This window comes from Lycorma delicatula, chromosome 5 (assembly GCF_047948215.1).
Source record: "Lycorma delicatula isolate Av1 chromosome 5, ASM4794821v1, whole genome shotgun sequence".
Taxonomy (NCBI): Eukaryota; Metazoa; Arthropoda; class Insecta; order Hemiptera; family Fulgoridae; genus Lycorma; species Lycorma delicatula.
The window spans coordinates 70,443,738-70,471,298 of NC_134459.1; the positions used below are offsets into that span (position 1 = coordinate 70,443,738).

At 29.5% G+C, this 27,561-nt stretch overlaps 1 protein-coding gene across 3 annotated transcripts in view; it reads left to right on the plus strand.

The window, feature by feature from the left end:
• The window catches only part of LOC142325068 (uncharacterized), a 968,357-nt gene that overhangs the window by 606,312 nt on the left and 334,484 nt on the right, over positions 1-27,561 (plus strand). For all 3 annotated transcript variants that reach the window (XM_075366386.1, XM_075366387.1, XM_075366389.1), the window contains exon 5: positions 26,156-26,265. In XM_075366386.1, coding sequence (XP_075222501.1) covers positions 26,156-26,265 — 110 coding nt within the window. The remainder of the gene's footprint in view (positions 1-26,155; positions 26,266-27,561) is intronic.

The window sequence follows — 27,561 nt, forward strand, 5'->3', positions numbered from 1 at the left end:
GTAGTCTAGCAATCTTTCTAAAAGGATATTACTAAATTAACTAAACATGAATGCCTTAATTTCTTGGTTTCCACTTACCCTTTAACATTCTCCAATAGCATTACAATTTTTAATCAAATTTCTACTGTATTTCTTTTATGGCATTCCCTTTGAATAAATTTTGTTGTTCCTAAAAACCGTTACTATTTAATTTTTTTTCTAATTCCTAGACCTATAAAGTCAAATGTAGGTCTGTAAAGCGTGCTAGCGCGCACTTATTCTTGTGCGTAAAAGCTGACTTTCTTATACTAATCTGGACTGGTATATCTGTTACAGAATTTTTAAAACAGGATTACTTTCAAAAGAATATGAAAAATGTAATTTAAAATGTAATCCTAAGTGCTCACTACAACTGTTAATTAGTCATTATTAGTGGACACCATGAAAAAAAAGCTGTCAACACAGTTATAGGACTTTCCCGTCACGCGAGGAATTCCTTCAACTCTGGGTTGTTTCTGATGCCCGGCTTACATACGCATACATGCACAACTTAATTTAAAATGTTTATCATTTTATTTAACTATAATATTTTTTCGTTTATTTAATTTAATAATTCCATTTAATGCACGCGCGCATACCGTATTTAATTCGCGCGGGAGTGGCGGTTCTAGCGGCAAGGTCGGCTCTAACTAAACTGATGTAATTACACAACTTACATAGAACATACGGGTGTAGCTGCGTGACTTAACGCACCAAGTACCGAGTCAATCGGGCGATCGAGTTTAAGACCCAGCCAGACCGAGTTACTTTTTTAAGCTTTATATTATTAAATTATTTAATTCTACCGCTCACATGTGACATCACTGCATAGGCGACTACAAAAGCATTTTTTGGAGTGCGGGTGCAATTTTGCGAAAAAAGGTTTTTTTTGCAAATATTGATATTTTTAATTGTTAACAAATGTGCCTAAGAAAAATAATTAGGAGAAATCTCGAGGTACTTTGGTGACCTGCTCTACAGCCTCACCCCCTTGACCTTTTAAGTTGAAAATTTGAATGGTATCAATGCTCCATTTATAGAACTAATCTGACCAAGTATGGTCAAAATCGGTTCAGTAGTTCTGGAAATATAAGGTTATTTAGAGGTCAATACCGAATACAAATACATACGAACACCAACAACCGGAAAATTTCCATCCGGTTTTTTGGGTTCGTTAGGTGTCAAAACTTCAAGAATTGGGGAAAACCGCATATGTCCAAATTGGATCGATTGCAATACTTTCCCTTATAGAGGTATAGCTCTGCTACAGCGCTAGATGGGAAAGTAAAAATATATATTCAAAAATGAGTTATAAGTAAATTTAAAAAACAAAGAAATAACAATAATATTAAACAATATAAATTATAATTAGCATTGGCAGTACGGACTATACATTACAAAAGTAAGATAATATAAAAGTTAGTACTGTTTAGTTAATTGTATTGTTTATAATTATTATCGTTTTCTTGGTACTTATTTTTAATTTACTTTTTACGTTACGTTTTTATATGTATTCGTACTTTTCCATAGTATTTACTGATGATGATTGTTTTACAATTGAAATGCCATCTTGGTTTCAATTTTTAGTAAATTTTTTTGTAAACCGAGTGTAATATTTTTCCAGTTTATTTCAATAACTGTTGAAAGTAACTATTTATTTGTATTCTTTAAAGTAAGGTGAATTTATCGTAATTATAAATATTATCAGATATTGTAAATATTTTTTTTGAAAATTTGTAGTGGAATACTTATGACACATAGCTCTTTACAAATAGTATATAACTCAAATTTGAGGGTCCAAAAAATGAGTTAGTGAATCATAGTTAAAAAATTAAGGATTAAAATAATATAAAAGACGTTATAATCATCAACTTACTCTCAATTTTTCATTCTAGGCTTTTCATTATTATACTTTTGGGATGCAATTTATACATTTGAAGAAATATTTTACAATTTTAAAATACTTTTTGTCGAATTTAATTTGAACTTTCAAAACAAAATCATTGAAATCATTCAGATAAAGAGTAAGGAGGATAAAAACATAATAAAAATAATATTTTTCTAAAAAGGCAAATGGAGATAATTGACAACCTTTTTTTTTTTTAGAAATTTAAATCAAAAATATCCGTATCAGATACATTTTTATTAGCCGGAGGAAATCATGTACATTATTAATGTTGATTATTTCTATTAATACAAAGAGAAGTTAGTTCCTTTTTTTTCTAATTGGTACATTTATAAATATTTCCCTGATTGATTTTGAATGATTAATTAGTTTAATTAATATTTTTACTTTATTTAATTTTTTTAATAATTTATTTTTAACGTAAGCATGATAATAGAGAAGAATAGTTTTTAATTCTATTCTTTTTTTTCTTACATTCGGAAAATATCAAAGAAATACAATAATAATTATAGTGTAGAAGGATAAATTGAAATGCTGTGAAGATTTGTTCATCACCGACGCCGTCATCATTTCTATTTAACCCTTACGTTAGTTGTATAGTATAGTACTGTTATAGCAGAGACTGCCTGCAAGATCCAACGTTTCATTATTAATATAGCGCCTATCAAGCACACCAGGGATCCTGTTTCTAATATCCTGATTCTCTTTCTCTCTCTTCTCGCTTTGTGCCGTCTTTTACTAGTGATGATGACGATGATGATTATAACATCAAACTTTGTTGATGATAATAAAATATTGTTAACTTAATTGTATTAATCATTAGCGCCTCGTTAATATTTTTTATTATTATTCATCTTTGATTAATTCATAAACCTAAATTCTAAATTTAAAACCTTCAGCTAATAATTATACTATTATTTTCCTTATAAACTTAAAATTAAAAAAAAATAGATTTCTGAAGTAGAAATACTGGAAATTTGTGTGTATTCTAATTATCAAACCTTGATTTTTTTATAATGACAAAGAATAGTTTGCAGTTTTCTTTTTGTAAATTAAAATTTTTTTTTAATCTTGAAAGTTTATTTTTTCACCAGTTTAATCTTTTACAAGGAAGTTCATATATATAAAAAAGTATACTAATGTAAATTATGGAAATAAGAAGTGTAAAAAAAAAAATTTAACAATATTATACGGATTAATATTGTATGATAATTTATCATGAATAATAGACAAATCGGAGATTTAATAGAAACCTTTAAATTCACAGTTTTATAAGATGATTCTGAAAATAAGGTAGTTTTACCTTGGAATCTGGCTGCCTTAATTAACTTCTAGACAGAAACTTTATCCTTTCATTAGTATTCTGTCACCTTGCATTCGAAAAATAGATGATCAAGGATTCTGGAATACCTTTTTCATTTAACAGCTATCCTCGAGACGACTTCGTTTCAGAAAGATCCTCCTATTAACATCCTACGCTCTTCAGAGCTTTCAAGCAGAGAATCTTACTAAAAAGTGGAAGATAGAGTTGGATACCGCAGATTCACCTAATGAAAGTGCTAGCTCCCAGGTATAATTTTCCGCACACCGTGTAAAGGTCATTAAGTAAGCCGGTTGACAATCGAAGTACCAAGATGCAAATCATACCTTTACAAATGAGATCTGCTGCCTGCAGAGTGTAATATGTTGAGTTAGTGTGAAAACTTGTATTGAAACTTGTAACACGTTTTACGACTGAAGAACTTTACGTGCAACAAGATCCATATTTTATTAAATGACAAAATTATTTCGGTGTTATGTTTTTTGAAAAAGGCAAGTTTGACCTCAATAGTTTAAAAGTAAGGTTATAAAATGTTGAATAAAGATTTCTTAAGGAATAATGGAAGACAGATAATCGTTGCAGAATTAACAAAAAGATTAACTTGGTTAGTAGGTCATTTATGAAGAAATTAATTTAGTAGTATAAGGGTTTATAGAGGATAAAAATCCTAGAAGACGTCAAGATTGCAAAAAAAACGTATAGAATAAGTATACCGAAGTTGAATTATTACTACGGAATAGAAAGTAATAGAGAACATCTTACCATTCAATTAATTAATTACATCAAAAAGGTTTCAAAGTTCAAAAAATGTATGTCAGATGAAGAAAAGGCCCATAACAACCTCATACTGCTTAATTATATTATTTGTATCATAACATTCCTGCTGCATCTAAGGAATTTTTTCTTCTACGTCATAGGAAGTAATCTAATTAGGAACAAAACAAAAATAGTATTTGCTAGATCCACTGGAGAATATCCAATAGTAAACGATGTCAATGCGTTACCTTTTTTTATATGAATAGAAATAGATTAACTTGTATGATTTCCCAGATACCTAGTAGAACTTTCTTTCGGGGTCTGCAAGTAGTTACAGCCGTTGCTCGTGTAGGAGTTTACTTTGAGTAATTGAATTTTATTTTTGAATTGTCAGGCAGACGAGTTACTATTTAAAACCCAACAACAGAGATAGTATTTAGAAGTTGTTAATAATGAAATATAACTGATCCGGCTCGGACTCGAGCTATCTACATCTCACACGGAACGTAAGAGCAAATCTAGTTATAAATAATAATAAAAAATTATAGATTTTTAAGATATTGAAATTTTTTAAGATATGTGATGAATTTTGAAAAAAATAAGTTAAATTAAACTGGTATTACGCGGATAGCTTCATCATTCTTCACAACGATATTTCTAACAGATAAGTTATTGGTCTTTATAGTTAAGTCTTCATTTATTTTGTTCTTTTAGTAACGTGTAATATTAATAATCAAAATACGAATGTAGTATAGTAATCTGGACTTGTTTGTGGAATGAAACTGCTCATTACGTTTTTCGTGATATTTATTACAGTATTTTGAAAATATTACAAGATGATTTGAGTAGCAAGATTCCAAAACATGCCTTATCCATTTTTTAAATTTTACAGGAGGAGATATTTTGATTGTTGTTTGTTTTTAATAAATTAGATTACTTTAGGTTCTTTATACTAATTGAAAACTGTTTATAGTATTAAAAATTTTCACAGACTAATGGAATTTAAGTAATTTCAGTTCAAAATTAACCAAAAACGAGGTTAAGAATGGCAATTTGGATATAGTAAGTTCTGAAAAAGAATATTATAATAGTTTAATCCAAAATTGTAATAAAATAATGGAACATCATTCAGGCAAAATATTTCTAAAAAAAAAAAGCAAACCCTCATAATATTCTTGATTAGACGCTATATAAGCGTAAATAAGCATAACAACAATAAAAAAAATCATTTATTTGTATATATATATATATATATATATATATATATATTAAAAGAATCTGAAATCAATCCGAAAGCATTCTGTTATCATTGTCAAACAAATAGGAACACCTTATTATCATTATGTTCACAAAATCATCAGTCATAGGTTCGCAATAGACATTATGGACGTCTTCGGCTGGAATGTCCGTTTGTACGTAGTCAGTCTTTGTTATCTGGTTAAAAATATTCTGAATCTTTGTTATTTTCTCGCTCTTTGCCGAATTGTTTCACTAACAAGTTTTTTACATGTTTCACTTTTGCTATGGGAAGAGGTACACCTTTTGGAATTAAAACAGGAGTCAAGTTCTTAACAGTCTGAGACTTCTTAAGTCGAGTTAGAAACATCAGCTTCAATAAAATATTTTCTCCTTGGAGTTGAACAGAAGAACTTTTTTTATTGCCAAAAATCTTTTAGCCATCGAAAATTTGAAGTGCCGCTGGGAGTAGAAACTCTTATAATTCTGCCGACAGACGACTTCCAGTCATGAAAAATCGGCTAATCAACGACATTTATAACAGGTCCATGGAGTTTGAATTGGATTAGCAATAATTATATTTATTCGCAACTCTCTTCCGATATTAGCAAGCTCTATTCGGCGAATTGAAAGAGTGGCCAGGAATTGGAAAAAATATATTTTTTACAACTTTTACTAATCGTACTTGCTTCATCCATTTTAACTTCTTATTTAATCATCATTACAACTTTAATTTTTCAACAATATGATATTGTTGAAAAACCTTTCTACTTCAAAAAATAAACAGCAATGATCGCCATGTTGATTTTTAGTGAAATGAATGCTTCTGATTGGTTAAGAGGATAAGATAAGTATGGGAACGGAAGCTATAACAAATGAGAAAAGTTTTGGAACATATAACAAATTCATCATCTTTTTTTTACTTTTTATAACGAGTTTTGAAACAAACTGATATTAATATTCAGAAAAAGCATTCAAAACACTATAAGGATTCCATGCCACCTAAATGTCGGTTTCCGAAGGATAAGACGAATTCTGGAATGTCACTATTCATTTGTGGCCTAATTAAATCTGAAACTATAATAAAATTTTTGATATTTGTTATATAACTAGTTAAAATAATGTTAACGATATAGTATCATTGATAACCCACTAATAAATATTGGAATTTTGTACAGCAAACTTTTTATGTTTCGGACAGTTTTATCTTGGTTAATTGACGTCGACTAAGGCGAAAGAAGCAATAATACTCCTGATAAAATCTGAAATGATTCTTCTCTAATAGTAATTATTATTAATAGTAAAAAACATCCCTTTCGCCACACAAGTGAAGACAATATCACCGTTGCTAAGTAGGGGATATAAAAGATCTCCACATTAAAGTTAATAACAACTTCAAATTTACTCAATACGACAACGGTTACATGTGAAAAAACTTTCACATATTTAGCATACAAGCACCATCTTCAATTCTAGCAACATTTTTTGGTCATCCTTTTCCATAAGGATTGATTTCATATCAAAAATTGTTTCAGACAAAAGTTTTAGGTAATGTTTAGAGGAATAATGACCACTTTAAACCGATTCGATACTGTGAATATTAATAGAGGTATGATATTTTTTGTCTGCGAAACCCCATTTTTCTCACCCTCTGGGCCAATGGTTGGTGATATCAAAATGTTTACGTAGATAAGTTTTAGGCCTTTATCTAAATAATAGTCGGAACTTAAAACAAATTCGATATTTTATTTAATAAGAAACTTAAGGCGATATTTTGTTTTTTCGAAAAGTTTCACCATTTCCATCCCCATGGTCGATTTTTCCCATTAACGAACTCGACCACGATTTTGGGTCGTTATATTTTACGTATCAATTTGAAAGTGATTGGCACAAAATTACGGCAGTTATCGTGTCCACAAGAAAGTGAAATATATATATATATATATATATATATATATATAAACTTTAGGAGTGTCGGTGGTTTTGGGATCTGGGGATGTGAAACGCGAAGATATGACGACATTTTCCGGAAGTGGAATTATGATATCCATTACAATAGATAGCTTTCTTTTGAAATCTACCTAATAATTAATTATTTAAATAATATAACTTATAATATTTTTAGTTACGAAAATTATTGATAAATGTACGCTGGAAAAACTTTTATTAATTCTTCGTGTTTTAGTTAATTTGACTATTCAACTGACATAATAATTCCGTTACTAGGTTTAAATGTAACGACTAATACCGTATTGTCAGGAATATTTATCTAAATTGTTTCATCGGAATTTAATTAAAGTAGTTATTTAACATGAAAGTATTTATAACCTAGTTTCATAAATTTATCGACTAAAGTTTTAATTTTACTTAGATGTATGTAAATATGTAAAACAACGAATATATGGAATTACTTGTAACTTAAATATTTTAAGTGCTTTATTATATTTTCCTTATCGCTTAATTACAACGGTATAATGAGTATTTAAAATTAAGAGGCGCTTCTCATAACAAGAGTCGCTGTAAGAAGCTAATTTGATAGTAAAATTCATCGGTGTATTGTTACTGCATAGCATCGTATCCGATTTTAAGAGAACGAGTGAGAGAAGAGAGAGAAGAGAACGAGTGAGAGAAGAGATGCTTGGCTTCAGTTTACTAAACAAGAGACCTGACATGAGAAATCGGATTCATCTATGAAGGAATAAGATGCTAGTAAGAAGCTCTTGTAGATTTACCGCTAAAAGACAATAGAAGTCTTGGTTCCTCCCTTTTTGAATATTCTACTTGTTTGCCTCTTCTACAGCCTACGTACAATATACATCTTCTTATAACAATTGAAGGAAAAGATTTTCCGTTTTTTTTGTTTTTTTTACACATTTGACTGGGTTTCTTTTATTCCATTTAAATTTATTTCTTTTATAAGCAGTTTATTTAGAATTGTTGGGTGTATGAATGTAAATCTTTCATGTAACTTTGAAATAAGAGAAAAACTACACTAATATTTTATATTATAATTCAAAAATAATTTTTAACAAATTTAAAAAAAAATTTATTGCCTTTTGCCAAAAATATGTTCAATTTAATGAAATTCATTTTTAAAGGGCATGATAACAATCACCCTTCATTATAGTTCATAAAATTAATACTTTTGATAAAAATAAAAATATCCTTAAAAATACATAAATATAATTTTAGAAGATGAAGCGTTTTCAGTACTATCAGATAATATTTTACTATAAATGTTCAGAAGTATATTCAATATTACTTAGATTTTTATTTAATATAAATGTTCTACTATAATCGGTTGTTAGATGGTTAGAGGAAAATTATTTGTCACTTAATAGTTTCTCTACGATCTTTCAAGATCGAAATAGAATTACAAGTTATTATATTATTATATTTGAAATAAAATAATTTGTGTTCAAAAGATAATAATAGGTTTGATACTATTAGATTCGAATCTAAGTCTAAAGTTTTATGTACAGCTGGGCTGTGAAACCTGTTTTGCTGTCTAAATGTATTAGTGATTTCCAACTACTAAACGTTTTATTATATAATTTTTTTTGGGACAAAAACCTCTTACTGTTATAGAGAAAATTTCGACGATTCCAACAGTCTATTGAAATTCTTTGTGCTTTGTCTCATTCAAATTGTTCTTAGTTATTTCCCAAAAATTATAAATTTTACTAATCTTAATAAAATAAATTTAATTTATAGAAAACTTTTCTATAAATATATATATATATATATATATATATATATATATATATATTTATAGAAAACTTAACTATTTATAGAAAACTTTTCTTTTCCAGGTCCCCAATGTTGGGGATGTGCTATGCATATGTGCCTCTTGTATAAGGAAGTATTGTAATCGCGAAAAATTTAGGTATTCAGATTTCAACGGAAATATCCACTTTGATGACCATCCCTGAATGTATTTTGACTAGTTTCGGCGTGACTTCTGTACATACGTACGTTCATATATATCTCGCATAACTTAAAAACGATTAGCTGTAAAATGTTGAAATTTAGGATTGAGGACTGTTGTAACATCTAGTTTTGATTAACACCTCCCTTTTGATTGCAATCGACTGGACCAAAATTCAAAAAATCTAGATTTTGGACTTTTTTCTCCAGTAATAAGCCCTCATTGAGAACTTTTCAATGATATATCATACATAAGTAGTAGGTATTTTCATTGGTTCCAGAGTTATAGCCAAATAAAACTGTAATTAATGAAATATTTGGATCTTATATAGGGAAGGCACATCGGTTCGAATCCGACTTCATTTTCTTTTTCTTTTTTTAATTTAAATATATTGATTTATTAATCATAATATATTGAATTATTAACTGCGATTGTAAAAAAAAATAAATTAAATAATAATTCAATAATAACATAAAAAAAAATAAAATAAAAAAATTCTTTATTAAAGATTTGGAGGATTGTATCTAACTTTCAAATGAAATAATTTTAAATGAAGTGCAGCATAAAATGTGTGTATGTAATTTAATAGGCATACAAAGAAGTCATGTGATGTCCACATCAGATTTTTTCTAAATTTCTTATTACATCGAAATAATTATCGATAAAAAAACCTTATAAATTTTTTGAATATTTTTAAAAAGTGCTATTTTCATTGGAATCTTTTACTTTTTCCACGTCAAAGAATTCCTTTTAAATTGTATTATTACAAAGAAATAGATAAAATAAAAAAATTACCGTAAAAATTGGATGTAACGTTTTTTTCATGTTTTTTGTTAACCACGTAGAAATACTTTTTTTGATTTCATAATTTTGGATGGCTGAAATAGTTGTTTTTCTTATTTCATCCTTGTAAACAAAACACTGTATTGTAATTTAAGAACCCCCCTCATTAATGTTTCATTTGTTATGTTTATCTCTTTTTTTTCTTGAATTACCAATTCGCGTCTCGCTCACTGAAATGCTGTGATGCCAAATTTATGTCTGTTTTATTATTAAAATTACCCAGAATTTAAGACAGAATGAAATTTTGTAATAAATTTGTGGAAAAGGTTGTAGCAGTATAGTTAAGTATTGCTGTTTTGGGTATAGCAGTCAAGCAAATTTTTAATTGGTTTTTACGTTGTACAAATTCGTAAATTCTGTTTTATGTTTTATGTTCTATTTAAGAAAATAAAAAATAAACTGTATTTAAAACACTAAATATTTTTACCAACCTGAGTCTTATACTGTTCCCCGTACATCTTACGGTATCTGTGTTAGCTACCAACGTCATTCGTCTTTAATAAATATCATAGAACCTCCTTCTACAAAAATAGTAATGCTGTAATAGTAATAGTAACCTTAACTAATCTTAATTTTTTATTCTTTGAAATTTAATCGTATACTTTGAAAAATGGATGTACCTACACAGCTATTCTATTTTGCTTCATGTTCTGACAATTTTCCCTTGTGTCTTACGTGGTAAGCGTGGAGTAATTTTCCAGTTACAGGTCATTCTTTTTCACAGTGTTAATAATTTACATTTGTTAAGCATTTATTATTTAAAAAAAAAAAAATTGTTGTAGTTTAATCATTGCAAAACATTATTATTGAGAATGTTATTAGTAAAAAAGTTAATTTCAGTTTAAAAAACTTAATTTTCTAAATATAATTAAAAATATTATTATTTAATTAAAATATTATTCTGATAAATAAAGTTCGTGCTTTTATGTTGGTTAATTATTCTCTTTTCTGTAAAAAAAAAGGCGGAGAAAAAAGAAATGAAGAAATAAGAAAGAAACAGAGTGAAGGGTAGAATAGATTACGTTGTAAAATATCGTACCAAAAGGATTCCAGGAACAGAGTTAAATTGAATTATGATAGAAAATTGCTGAATAAACACAGACCAACTTTTTTTCTTAGAAAAAAAATCGATATGGATTATTGTGTGTATGGAAGATACCTAGATAAATCTCGGGCTGTTATTAAGGGGTTATATGTTGCAGTGTATGGTAGTACAGTAGGATACGATAGGGTAGGTTGAGAGAATTCGGATGGTTAGGGGGTGGTTTAGTTGAGTCGGTTTGTGTGGGTGTTTTATGGGACAGGAAGCTCTGTGCCTGCTATTAACCATGGATATAAATCCACTCGGCATGGAAAAGTTCAACCTCGTTCTCTCATCCCAACGGGGCTGATCAGAGTTGGAAAACGAGGCGCACAGTGCGAGAATAAATCTCATAATTGCCTATAATTAATTTCCTCTGTGAATTTCCTTTTTGTATAGAAAAATAGAAACTTTTTTGTTCTCTTTTTTTTAGAAAAAATAATAATACTTCTTTTCACTTTACAGTAATAATTGTAAACAACAAAGAAAAAATACCAAATGAGAAAAACAACAAAATGTTAAATGATGAAATAAAATTACATCGCTCCGTTGAAAGTGAATTACTTAGAAAAAAAAATAAATTCTTTTTTTATACGTTTGAAATTGTGACTTTAATCAAATTTTCTAAAATAATTGTTACAATATTCTATTATGTTCTGAAACTGGATTAATTTCTCCATATAAAAATAAAATCAAACAATGTAAATTGTAATTACTGAATTACAATATTCAATTGTGTTTAATGAGTCGTAGGATAAATTGAAATTTCTGTATAATTAATATTTTAATTTTTGTTATAACTTTTCGAATTTTTAGGTACATATGATTTAAAATAATCTTAATTGAACTTAAAATTTGAACCCTTCCTTAGAACCAAAATTTTTCATTTACTTTTACCCTTTTGAAAAGTATTTTTTTGAAGAATTTTTTTTAAATAAAATTCACATGGATAATTTGTTAAATCATACTCTTATTAATATATTTTGCCAAACTATGTCCTCTCTGCCGTATACTGATATGCTCTTTGCTATACTAGGATGTATTCTTAATTACTACCGACTACATGTGGTGGCTGGTAAGGAGATTCAAGGACCAATTGTGCTAAAATGGCCATTAGTGATGATAGGTCTCGAATTGTCGAGCTGGATTACGAATGTTTATACAATCGTCTTGACTTAATGTACGGGAAAATAAGTATCACCATTTCTTTATGTATTCTACATTTTATACAGCTTATAGCTTATGCAGATTCATTCAGAGTCATTAAATTTATAATATATATTTTGAATAATAAAACTAAAAAAATACATTTTTCTTTGTCGTATACAATATTAATTTATCGAATACTCAACAAAAAAATTGAAAGTTTTACACGACTTCCTTATTATTAAGGGTTGAAAATTATTATTTCCGTAATTAACCTCATTGTAAAAAAAATTATAAAATATATTTAAGCCATTCAGTTGAAAATTTAACACAAGTTTTTTAGGATTGCTGGTTTTTTCCCCAAATTTTTGCTCAGTAAATTATTACTATTTATTGAGTTCATAAAATAATTATTGTACATTATTTAAATAACGCAAAGAATTGGAGGTATGTTACTTCATGTATAAAAAAGGAACTTGATAGTATGTGCCTGGATAGATTAAGAAAAACCACGAAAAGATCTTTATCAGAGAATCATTACAAAATATAAAATTAATAAATAAGAAATAGAATGTGGTTGTAGTTGATATTAATATATAAAACTAGCCGCGTACCCGACATCGCCCGGGTTGTCCCTCATTTCTATCCAGTACATTTAACATCAAATATTACGTGTGATTCTACCTACATACGAAGGATGCATACGGACGAATACTTTATATTCGTCCGTATGCATCCTTCTCTTGCTGTTTTAAACATTTCCACTAAATTATTGGGCGAATGAAATTATATTCGTACTTCGTTGATCAGCCTGCCATTTTTTTTTTTTTTTGCCTGTGAAGGAAAAATTTCGGTTTTTCATCCGGAAGGGGAACAAATGATGAATTTGGCCATGTACGATAAAAGTAGGCATAAAATCATAATCTTCCCCTGCTATTCGAAAATAATTCTTTCATTAATCATCTATTTCCAAAGAAACGATTTCAATTTTATGCTATATTTTTGTAAACTTAATCATCACAAAATTTGAGGTACGTTAGAGGCTACATTGAGCGAATGAAAAAAGAAGGGTAGTTTTTTTCAAATGAATTGTAGATAACAATTATCCTCTTGTTGGGAACTATTAGTGTACAAAATTTCATCTCGATCGGAATAAAACTTTCGATCTGTATAAAAAACAAACGGACACATAAATATTCTTGTTTATATGTATATAGTTAATATTTATAAAGGAAATTATAGTGATGCTTTTATGAGACAATAATTGTCAGTTATTCTTCTTGTGCTTTTCAGGTTTAAGCCTTCGTCTTCCAATGACCCACACTTCGTCTTCCAATGACGAATAATCCACGACCTGTTTTGAAATAATACCACTTTCCACCCTTTGAACTTGACTTTGCCATCTCTTTTGATATCTTAATATTCTGTCATAGATACTAGTTACTCTCAATTTATTTCTAATATCCACATTTCTAATGTTATCAAGTCGAGAACATCTCTAACTGCTCTCAAAAATCTCATTTCTGCAGCTTCCATGATCTGCTTGTGTTATCTCAACATTGCTATACGGCAATGTTGAGACAAGGCCATAGAATTATACAATTTCAACTGGGTATCTCTTCTGGTCTTATTTCGTAGGACTCTTTTTTGTTGCAAGTATATTCTGATATCTACCTGGATTCTTTGTAATGTCTCTCTCTCTCTCTCTCTCTCTCTCTCTCTCTCTCTCTCTTTCTCTCTCTCTCAATCTCTCAATCTCTCTCTCTCTCTCTCTCTCTTTCTTTCTTCTGTTTAGCCTTTGGAACCGCAAGTATTACTTCAGAGGATAAATGAGGATGATATGTATGAATGTGAATGTAGCCTTGTACAGTCTCAGGTCGACCCTCTGACTCTCACTAATTTCACACCCTAAATAATTAAACTTGTTAACTTGTTCTTTTTTCATTTTAACTGACAATTAATAATTTCAGTTAATAAATAAAATAGATGAACAAACCTTTTCTGTAAAGGTTTGTAATGACATTTGTAATGACCGAGTCTCGGCTACTTAGTTGGGGCGGCTGGGAACGGCATAGCCGGGTCTGTCGCTGCTGCTTCCCAGTGGTTAGAGGCGATGGCACTTCCCAGAGTAGTGTTTATGCTTAAATGCCGGTCCGGGCCTGGAGGTAAGGGGAAAAAATGAAAACAAAAAAGGTATTTGCCAGGAAACGAACTATTAAAAGTTGTCTAGAAACTAACTAACCACTGTAGAATATAACCAGCAATAAACATTAAAAAAAATATATATGTATACATATATTTTCTAGCCGGTCGGGCGAGCAGAGCAAGTCCTGATGCCTACCACAGCACCGCACAGCTCGCTTCGGTTGCGTTTCCCGTCTAGCTAGCAGACCTCCCCCCCAATGTTCCTACCTGGGCCCCACAATGTTCATTATCCTCATGGTGTGAGAATAGTACTGTATTTAGGCTTTATAGAAACCTTAAAAAAAAATAAATTACAAAAGGCAGAATAGTAGTTACTTTGGTAGCTAAAGTACAGACATCTTTTACAGTGAAAAATTCATAACTTATTTCTGTTGCCATGGTTGCAGAAATATAATAATGATGTAAAAGAATTAATTACTTCCTTGTACGAAGTAAAGGAAATATTGTGATCGCTAAAAATTTCGGTTTTCAGATTTCAACGGAAATATCCATTTTGACCATTCCTGAATCCATTTTTACTAGTTTCGGCGTGACGTTTGTACGTAGTACGTATGTATGTGTCTCGCAAAACTGAAAAATGATTAGCCGTAATATGTTGAAATTTTGGATTTAGAACTATTGTAATATTTAGTTGTGCACATCCCTTTTAATTGCAATCGACTGAACCAAAAGTATCCAAAGAAGCCCGATATCAAACAAAAAAATTGGGTTTTGGACTTTCTCTTAACTACAGTAATAAGCTTTCATTGAGAACTTTTCAACGATATCTCATAAGTTGTACTTATTTTCATTTGTTCCAGAGTTATAGCCAAATAAAATTTTAATTATCTTTGGATCTTACAAAGGAAAGGCACATCGGTTCGAATCAAACTTCATCTCCTTTTTTTAAGTTGTTTTTTAATTTAAATATATTGATTTATTAATAATTATTAACCTCTGATTGTAAAAATTTGTTTACGATAAGTAATAATTCAGTAATAACAATTAAAAAAAATATGAAAAAATATCAGAAGTTGTTAATGAAAAAAAATTTTATTTACTTTTCATTTTAAAAAAAATATTTATATGTAATTTAATAGGTGTAGAAGGAAGTCATGTGGTATCTACATCAGATTTTTTTTTTATGAATATTTTTAATTTACAACTTTATCCTCAATAGGGCTTGGGCCTCGTTCTATGGCTTAAAACCTTCCCTGGTGTAAAAAATATATCCTGCAAATTTGAAAGTAGTCGGTCGGTTGGTTATCAGGTGGTGCGAGAAAACAACTTTTTTTACAAAAGTAAGGATTTTATAAAGAACAAAACTGATTTGTTAGTGTGGGCGTACGTTCAAGGGTAAACTAAAGGCTATGTACCCTATAAAAAGGGAATTTGTTCATTGATGAGCAGAGGCGAAAAGGATTTTTTTATTTAAATCTTATAATTCCATAATTTAATTCTGATAACATTCTTTGTACTCCGTTAAAATATCCTGTATATAATTTTATTCTGTATAAAATATATATCCTGTATATTTTTTTTTTTTATTAAAAATTTTCAATATCCATGTTAGACTCCTATAAATAATGATTTAATGTATGATACTAATATTTAATGGTATTTAAATTTTACTTTTAGGTATTACGAGTATTATAATTAAATTTTAAAAACTTATTTATGAAATGTTCAATTTATTTAATAATTTCTCTTTTTAATTAATGTTTTAATACAGTCTAAGTATAGTCAATATATGAAAAACCTTTAAACAATCATACAATATAAACAATAATAATAATAATTTTTACGAAACACTACAAAAGTTACTTCTACGTTGTATTTATAAAAAACAAAAATGAAAGGAATTAAAACAAAAATGATATGCTTTGGAGATTCAAGTCGAAATTGTGAGTTTTAGCACTACTGTAGTCTAAACTGCTTAAATTCACAATTCAAACTGGCTTTTTTCTAATATACTTATTAATTTTTTGTAATAAAAATGTAATTCTTGAAATTTTGTAAAAAAACGTATTTCATTCAATTCAGGGATAGTTTTGTATCTTAAACATAACAGGGACCGTTAATGCGGGAAGTTTTATGTAGTTTATACTATATTATAGTTTTCATTACGTGTTCGACATGCTAAGTTTTCGTAAAAACGTTTTTAATCTTTCCAAATTTATTTTTATATCCGCAATATTTCTTTTATAAATAAATATTCATTTGTACGTTTAAAGTTACATTTTTATATTTGTATTTTTCTTTAACATTTCATCAATCTATTAATGTTAACTTGTTTTTAATAAATGAAACCCCCGTCTAACTGTTTAATCTTATTTACTCGTGTTATAAAAAGTTCGAGAGTTCCTTTTGGCGATTTTATTAATATTATACAGGCTTGATAAACTAATTTTAGGTAGGAGTTAATGTAGGTTTATCCTAAAGTATATATTTTAAAGTTTAGATTTTTCTGCTTTTAATTGAAAGGTTATTTTCACTTAATTATAAAGACTATGTACATCTACAACTGTATCACGAAAGTGATACAGGACCTTTCACAAAGTTCTCCTGGGACTTTCATAACCTATTCAACTGGTTAAAATAATCGAAAAAGTTCATATATGTTTGTCCTAAAATCCGTTGTTTGCGAGTTACGGCTAGTGAAATATTTCCCTTGGATTTCAGCTACCCCGGTGAAATGAAGTCATATGAAATTTTTAGGACGTTAAGTGGGAGAATTAGTGATTTCTCTAGTGTGGTTTGAAGTGAAAAATCTAATAAAATAGGACCCAGAACCGCATGCAGTAATTTTTGAGAAATCTGGGGTGAAACCAATAAATTGAGGTAAAAAACAAAATTTGATTTTTTTGGAGGGTTGACTTGAAATAACATTGTTAAATGGATAATAAACACATAAAATTTTTTATCAAACTTGTAGAGAATTTAATTTTGAACAATTTAATGTAAGATAAGTTGAATAAAACAAAGATAAGTTTGAATAGTTCTAATTTTATTTAGAAACAGTAAACTACACCAATTATACGTACCAGTTTATAATTAATGTTTAAAAATGAAACCGTTTTCAACATATTTCTTGGCATGCTTCTGTACTGCTTTTGTTGCTCTTTTTAGTCTTAAGGGCTGTGCTTAACTGCTCATCCACAATTCGGACATTAATGACTCCCGAGAATGTTTTTTTTGTTTGTTTGGAGATATAATATTTTTCATTCTTCCCCACCAAAAAATCTAACGGTTTTAGATCAGATAATCTTGGTGACCAGGAGTGAAGACCTCCACGATCATCGATTTCTCAGGGAAATGATGATTTAAGTGAGTGGAAAAAGCGCGAGAGAAGTGGCGAGGCGCACGATCTTGCCGGAAGTATTCTTTGGGGCTCAACGCTACAGGAATATCTTCAAGCAGCTGCGGAAATTCTTTTTTGAGAAAGTGCATTTAGCGCTCAACATTTAAGCGCCAGGTAATATGAACCGTCCAAATAGCTGATTGTGAAAAAGGCTGCACCATATATATTGGCGCTAAATCGGCGTTGAAAATTCCATTCCACAGTTTCGTGAGGATTTACTTTTCTCAATGTATGCTCATCACGTAAGTTGTTGACGCTATCTCCAGAGAAACTTACCTCGTCGGTAAACAAAACATACTTGTATAGTTGTCGATTTGCATTCCACCGGCTGCTAAACTCCAAGCGAAGCGGACAGACTCCTAGGTGTAGATGTTGAACTGACTGTTTACGATAAGGATAAAACTTTTTGGTTTAAGTGTCCTCCAAACCGTCGAAAGCGAAACCCTGATATTAGAAAGACGTCGTGTACTGACGGCTGGGATGTTCTAAACTTCATCAATAAAAATCTCATCAATAATAGCGTCGTGTTGGACAGATCGTTCATAGCTGTACGAATACTAGGTAGTGAACCTGTGTTCCGAAAATTGCAAAAAGTCGCGCTAATTGTTTTGCGATTTGAAGTCCCGCGATTCGGAAACAGATTTCATGCTCTACTGTACCATTTAATATTGTACGTACCTAACATGAATATCGTATCAGCATATTCCTCTGTTGTAAATAAGTATGACGTTTTTTCAATAGCAAACCTATCACATTCAACTAAAATTCACTATAAACCTTCGCTAACGACACGACAGTTCACGTACCCGATGTACTCTATGTACATTACAGAATGATTTAAACACTAATATAGTATTGCGGATTATTAATCACATGCTGTTATTTTACTGTCAACTTTGAAATATAAATCTTTCAAATAATTTATTGTATTTCTGTCATTAACAAAAAAATTCTTATCTATGTAATTTTTATTTATTTATTTCTATTTTACAATTGTTGTAATTTCCTAGTTTTTTTAGTTTTTTAACTGTAAATATTGTTGTACAAATTTTTCACATAACCAAACAAGAATTTTGTTTTTGTTTACAGTACGTTTCCGACAAATGTACTGTTTCTAAATAAAATTAAAATTTTTGTAACTTTTATTTGTTTTAATCAACTTATCTTGCATTATTATGTCATAATTAAATTCTCTACAAGTTTGATAAAACTTTTTATGAGTTTATTATCCATTTAACGAAGTTATTGCACGTCAAATATAAAAAAAAAAAGTTTTTACCCCAATTTTTTGGTTTTCACCCCAAATTCTCAAAAGCTACTGCGGTATACGATACGGTTCCGGGACCTATTTTATTCGGTTTTTCAGGTCAAAAACCATAAGAAATTACTAATTCTGCCCCCTTAATTAATTAACGACCTAAAAATTTCAGTACGATCTCATTTCATCGGTATACTAAAATCCGAGTGAAATCTTTCACAAGCCAACTCGTAAAAGAAACATTTTAGGGCATATTTTTATATGAACTTTTTTCATTATTTTCACAAGTAAAATAGGTTATGAAATTCACGGGAGAACATCATGATACCTTCTACATATAACCTAGTATTAAACTATTTCCAGTCGAAACATACTTAGCTTTATTAATTATGTGTATCACTTATATAAACACTTTTTCGGTTTACACATTACAGTTAAGTATTTTATTAAATTTTTAAATAATTTTTTTTATGTATAATACCATTTAGGTGTTAATACTTTTTTTATTAAAAAAAAAGTATTAACACCTAAATGGTATTAATTTCGTACGTATTATTTTCTTCGTTTCTAAATTTAGAAAATTCTATTCTAACCTAAATATTTTACTTAATAAATTAACTAATTTAATTAGATATCTTGCTTATTTTGCACTATTTTGAAAATATTCCCAAGCTTAAGATTGTAAAAAAAGAATGCATTTTTTACCAGTAAGAAAAGTTACTAAAAATAATAATGTAATAACTAAATAATAATGTAATTTATATACAAATCTGATAAGATAAAAGGATACCGTTAATAATTATGTTTAAATTCACAGAACTACTTAAGATTCTAGACTTAGCCAAAAAAGTTTATGTATAATGAAGCTCTAAATAAATATTCATTTAAAACTTTAATTTTTAAACTTGTACGTTATTTTTAATACTTTTATATTTAAGATAACTGAATACGAGACGTATGTTGCATATATTATAATGGAAATACATGACGAAATCCCTGCAAGAACTTATTAACTTTAAGTTAATCGGCAAGTTTTGTTCAGCTTGATGAATTTATATTAAAGCTAAAGTTTCCTTTCAAAAGTAATCTGTTCATATATGACCCAAATAAATCAAAGTTACTTAGCGTAATTATATACTATGTATCATTTATAAAATTACATTATGTAATAGTTAAATTACTCTGAACTAGATATATTCGATTCACGTGAGTTATAAATGAAATTCATTTGATCATTGTTATTTAATCAACTACAGGTAAACCATGCTGTTGACTGTCAGTCGTAGAAATATCAGTGTAGTAAATCTACACATTTATTATACTTACAGTTCTAAAGTTCTTTTATTATATTCCCAGCGGATTACAACTATCAGTAACCAACCGGTATGGTAATTACATTAATTTTAGAAAATGGAGAGTGTATTTTATCTAACAAAAGCATAAAAATATTATTAAAATCGAAAAAATTGTACACATAGCTTTTGGTTTTATGACTTTCAGCCTTTCAAAATCTCCTTAAGCTTTGTACAAAAAAAGTTTAATTTTCACTGTCGTATCATTTAGTTAATGTAAATATTATTATTTATTCTTATAAAAATTTCATTATATTTATCAAGCTGTTTAAAATACATTTCTGTTTATTAAAACAAAACTACTCCAAATAATCTGTTAGTTGATTTGTTTTTTTAAAATTGTTTTGTCATAAAAAACGTAAATATGTGTATAGACGATTGTGGATATCAGTGTTCTTTGGTGGTTGGGTTTCAATTAACCACAAATCTCAGGTATGGTCGAACTGAGACTGTACAAGACTACACTTCATTTACACTCATACATATCATCATTCATCCTCTGAGGTATTATCTGAACGGTAATTACCTGAGACTAAACAGGAAAACGAAAAAAATGAAGAAGGGAATCCAGCTGATGAGATCTCTAGTGAATAAAGGTTGGTGGGTGGGACAAGCAGAAATTTTATAATTTTTATGCTACTTTTGAGTGTTAATATATATATTGTTAACTTTGATTATTTGATAAAACCTGAATATTGGGAATAAATTTAGACATATTTTATTAGAACATAAAAAAATCGTTTTGGCACATTTTATATCGAGTGACAGTCTGTTTTATTACATTATATAAATACACACGCATTACAGTAACACGTTTATATATATGTGTGTGTGTGTATGTGTGTCCTGTCCAATCGGTGACCTATTGTATTGATTTGAAGCCAGAGTGTAGTAAATTATTTTATTTTGCCGGTATGAAGCTATAAAGGGAGTTTGATTGGGGGCGCATGTGCGACGCCCGACGACTCTGCGGCGGCTGATTGGGGTAACATCTGTGTTCCATTCTCCTCTTCATGTACCTCTGTATAACCACCCCTCCCGTCTCATCTAAACTCTTCAATCCTCAATATCTCCCTTCCCTCGTTCATCCCGCTCTCATTCTCTTGAACACACATCAACTTCCATCCCACATACTCTGTTTCTAATGCTATGTTCTAAAAACTGAACGAAATTACTGTCAAATCATTTCTCCAACTCTTCCCTTACCTATCAACTAAACCTCAAACCATCTTCTAGCATTCTAAAACGTACTTTTTTCATATAATTCTTGTTTTATTTTATAATATTTTTATATATTTTACAATTTTATGACGGTGTTTTTTTTTACTTAAAGAGAAGGTTTATTATTATTATTTTAGTTCCAACAATGTTTATACTTTTATGTAACTAATTGAGTTATATAGTAAGCAGACTATTAAATCATATAATTTAGAAGGAACGCAACCTTTTGATTATACTCATTAATTAAATGTATTTAAAGGACATATATATATTTAGAATTTTATCCATTTAGCGTATTTACCCGATAATAAAATTATTCAAATACCTTATGATAAAATGTTGATAAGTTAACTTTGATTGACTCGGAGCTTAACAGTTGTTGATTGAGTATCATTTTAACTTTTAATATTTCAATTTTTTTATTTTTTATTTATTTTTTTATTATTTTCCCGGCGAATATAGTCAGAATAGCTATATTAAAGGGAAAAGTGCGGTGGTCCTGTTAAAAATAGTATGTCGGATGTTTTGCAAATCTTTACGTTTCAGGGCCATATCGCTTCTCGGCCTCTTGGCTGAAATGAAAGTGTAATTTTAGGTCCATCTAATTCGTCTAGACAAAAATAAACATATACATATATATGCATACATACAACTGTCAGCTGAACTGTTAGAGATGTATGTATGTACGTACGTGTGTTGCACTGTTTTTAGCCGTGTATCTTCACCCACCGGGTTGATCTAGTGGTGAACGCGTCTTCCCAAATCAGCTATTTGGAAGTCGAGAGTTCCAGCGTTCAATCCTAGTAAAGCCAGCTATTTTTACACGGACTTGAATACTAGATCGTGGATACCGGTGTTCTTTGGTGGTTGGGCTTCAATTAACCACACATCTCAGGTATGGTCGAACTGAGAATGTACAAGACTACACTCATACATATCATCCTCATTCATCCTCTGAAGTATTATCTAAACGGTAGTTACCGGAGGCTAAACAGGAAAAAGAAAAGCCGTGTATCTTCAATACAAGGGCCGATTTTCTCAAATTTGGCTAAACATATCTTTTTATGGGGGATTGATTGTATTACATTTTTCAAAATTCGTTCAGGAATTTCGTCAAAAAACCAGTTTCGATTTTCATCAGATCACTTTAGAAAAACTTTATTTCGAAAAATTTATTGCTAAATAAATTTAAATATATTGAAAATATATTGTATATATAAATAATCCAAACAAAAGAATTTTTATTCAAAAGTCAACCCACCTTTTAAAATTGAAATTTATTTTTTTTTGTAATCTTTTTCTCTATTATCCTTCGGTTTTAATATATATATATATATATATATATGTACACGACAGGTTATCTAAAGTAAAGACCGTTTCATTGCAAAAAATGTATTCCGAAAATTTTATAAATATTTTTTATTACTCTTTAATTACATACATTATACTACTTCTCTATATAATCACCACATGAATTAAGATATTTATCGTAGCGATACACCAGCGTTAATATACCCTCGTCTTATCCTTCTGCCGCCAGTCCGTTTAGTCACTAATTAACAGCATTTTTAAATTTATTGTCACCCTCGAATTGCGTACCACTCAAAAATTCTTTCAACCTCCCAAATAAATGGTAATCAGAAGGAGCTTAGTCCGGACTATATGGTAGATGATCGTATATTTCCCATTCAAATTGTGTCAGTAAATCACGTATCGGACCCACAACATGTGGACGTGCATTATCGTGCAGCAGGATGACGCTGTCGGTCAGCCGCCCAGGTCGCCGATTTTGAATAGCGCGCCGTAACTTGCGTAGAGTTTCGCAGTAGCTTCTGCATTTATAGTTGTTCCACGTGACATGAAATCGATCAGCAGTATGCCAAACCGATCCCAAAAGATGGTGGCCATCAATCTGCGTCCAAATGGCAGTGGCTTGGTCTTTGTTAGTCTGGTTGGTGATTAAGGATGACGCCATTCACTTGACTGCCGTTTTCTCTCTGGTGTGTAAAACAAAATCCGTGTTTCATCGCCAGTAACAATTGAATTAAGGAACTAATCACTTTTTCCTGTGTAGCGCATCAAAAATTCCAAAAGAGATCCCATTTGGATTTTTCTGTGACGTTCTGTTATGACGTACGGTACCCAACGTACGCAAACCTTTCTGAAGTCTAAACGGTTGTGAACAGTGCGACCGATACCAGCTGTTGAAACATCAGGGAAGAGAAGGGCCAGATCAGAAATTATTTAGAGATGATCTTTTCTGATTTCATCATCGACGTGTTCAACAGGTCCTACGTAATTATCGAGAGCCTTCCCGAAGCTTCTTCATCGTGCACATTAATTCTGTTATTTCTAAACTTTTCACACCATTTTCGGACGTTTCTTTCATTCATCACATTATCACCGTACACAACAACCAACTGCCTATGAATTTCAGTCGGCTTATTATTTTGATGGTTTAAAAAACGTATGACCACGTATTTCACAGTCGGCGGTAACATCGATTTTCCTATTCATTTTATAACGTTATAACTCACACGTAATGAAAGACTATAACGCAAGAACTTACAGACAACAATGCAATGTGTACATTATTAGCGTGACCATGAACAACACAGGTTCGCCAACCTTAAGGAGAAAAATTTCCCAGCGGTCTTTACTTTAGAGATATCCCTCGTAGTTATTTTTTAACCTCAGGGCAGGACCTCCGGAACTACCGTTAGGTGAAACTTCAGAGGATGAGATGAATGGCAATTTTTGTAGTGTGTAAAAATAACATACCTGACCTGCATTCGAACCCTTGACCTCCAAATGAAACGCCGAGATGCTACCACTCGTGCCACGGAAGCCGGGATATTTTTTTAATTTATACAATATATATATATATAGGGCTTCATAAAAGCCTAGAAATTTCCAATGTTATAATAAAATTCGGACCTTAAACATAGAAAAGGTTTTTTGAAATCTGTTGCCTTCTTGTTTTAGTCTTTTTTAGAGGGGAAGGTAGATTTAGAGAAAACTTTACTTAAGACAATTTAGTAAGCTTAACCTATATACGAATATTTTTAGAAAATCTTTTTTTAATTGCATCCCACCTCTAAAAACTGAATCATTCTGTGTTTTTTGGCTTTAACTCTTTTCATTTTTTTATTTTTCTTTGTTGCAATAAGGCAATTAAATTTAAGTCGTTTTTGGCCCCTTACAATATACCCCGTACCCAAAATAAGAAGTAGTTTTTTTTTCATTACTATCATACTCGTAAAAGCTGTACTTTATTTTTTCAATATTTTTAGATATTTCTTTTTTATTTATTATATAAAAAAAAAATTTATTATATTATTTTCAGAGTAAGGGAGCTCTCAAAATAAAAAAAAGGTTTTTAGAAATTTTAATTCTTAAATCTTAGTTTGGTAGTCATAATAATGAATAAAAAAACACCATTGATACGGAGGAACCCGTTTTAAAAAACAAATCATTTCCGTAAGATTTTTAAAATTCGGAAGATAAAAATAATACTTTTAATTAATATATTTCAGACTTTCCGACGAAGCCAGAAAGTTTTTGCAACAAAAGAACGGTGCCATTATTTTATTACTTTGAAGTTGGTGGCCGGCAAATCACGCAATACTTTACGAGCTTTTTTTTATATCTTATCAGCTAATACGTTAGCTGTGTTTGTGTTTGTTTTTTTATAATTTTTAAATAAATATTTCTAATAACGTGTTTTCGAATTTTTTTGTCGGTTTGTTGACTCTTATTTCGTAATAGAATATCAATCGTAAAAAGCTTGAATTTATAAAGATTAATTTTAGAAATACATTTATCAATATAGTATGATCTGAGAATAAATAAAAAAGAATTATTTTTATTTTAGTATGATTATAGACGAATTTTACACAGTTTAGATCACCAACTATTTTACATGAATCATACTACTGCATGCATCATATTAAAGCAGTATGAAAATTAAGAACATAGGATATAGAGGACAAGAGTGGAGTACTGTATTAATGTTACATCACATTTCTCCCATCGTACTTTTATCGCACTTGTTAATAACCTGAGCTGAGCTACATATATGTATATACTATATTTGTTTTTGACTGATATGTCAGAGTTTCATTACGTTATGAGTGGATACCACTCTATTTTACGAAGATTCAAAAATTAAAATTTATTATGCAATAAGTTAAACATTTATATTTTCACACTAATAGTAGAACCCGCACACGCGTACACGCGCGTAAGCATTTAAAGTAAAGTATATTTGAAAATGTTTAGATGGTACTGCTTGTAATGTTACGAATTATGTCTAATAAACCCTAATACAAATCTTATGCAAAAATGAAGATTAAAATACTTTATGGATGTTTATTCACCTGCTAGCAGATGAAACTCGATTTTAAATTCTATTTGCCAGATGATGATGATAATTGTAATGAGCGAATGGTAAAATTCCAAGCCTTATTACTTTTCTAACCTAATATTTTAAATATAATTGTATAAATATATATTATAATTATTACTTATTTTATTATTTTCAGTGGGAAGTACAGAAGATGCAAAGGGAACGCCTGATTCTAGTAAATTAGCTGTAAAGAAGCCAAGGCCTAAGGCTTCATCTCCCAACCGTCAGGGTCCGCAGCAGTGTCAGGTAAACTACATTTTTCTTTTTAACATTTATTTACATTTAGTGAATTTATTTTGCTTATCTTATAATTAATTTTATTGTAAGACAATTGTTTATGTAATTTACTTATGTAGTTTTTTTAAATTTGTTGATAGTATTTTTGTTAGTTTTTTTTTTTTTTATTTATAAACTTTTGTTAGTAAAGTTTGTTCGGTAGACAGGAATAGTTAATGTTAGCTTTTCTTTTACGCCAGTTAATTTTATCTCATGTTTATTTACCCACATGATAATTTTTCATCGTGAATTACTTCAAAATGTTTTTTTTTTAAATATATTTTGTCTTATTATTTTAAAACATTTCTTACTTTCTTCTCATTTTTTTATTCTTCGTTTTATTAAGTAGGTCTATTTAAAAGTTAACAGTTTTTCTGTCTAATTTTCTTGTTCATATGGAATAGATCTTCAGTATTACTGTAGTAATAATAATTGTAGCCATTATGGTATGTTTCTATCTTATATAGAATTTACGAAAGGGTAAGATAATTGTAAACTGTAATAAATCGATATATAATTTATAATTTTTGTTAGCTTTAATAAATTAAAATTAGTTTTATTAGAATTATTTTATTTAATTATAGTTACAGTTAAATAGCGAACGATTTGTATAATATAAGGAAATCGTATTGAACTTGTGCTTTAAAGTTGATAAGCTTTTTCCAATCAGATATATAGTAATTTATTGAATTTAGATTGAGCGTTTCCCTAGAGAATTGGTATCCCTTTTAAAACGCAGTTTTTTAAACGTGTCGTAAAACAAAAACAATATAAACAAATGAAAACAATAAAATCAGTACTATAGAAACTGAAATATACCTTTGTTATACTGTAGCTTTCTATTAAAACTAAAGTGTATATAACTTTTTGCACCGGCTGAAAATTTTTAACTTTATACTTGATTATTATGTACGTGCGAATCTGTATGTGACAAATATTTCCTTCGAGTGATTTTCGAGCTGGACTTTCAAACATTCTAATAATACAATAAATCATGAGAATCATGTATGATACATTACAGTTTTATTAATTTAAGGTCAAAAATCACACACACTCATACTGTATATAAAAAATAAAATTACATTTGCTATAATTGTTTAGTACGGTGCTTGCACCTCTATTTTTTCTCTAACAAGAGTGTAGCGTGTTTTTTTATGAGCACACTAGTCGATTACCCGGCATTGTCCGGGTATTTATTTATCCCAATCTTCTATTAGATAGGAAAAGGAATCAAATATATCTATAATATAAAATCAAGGTAATTCT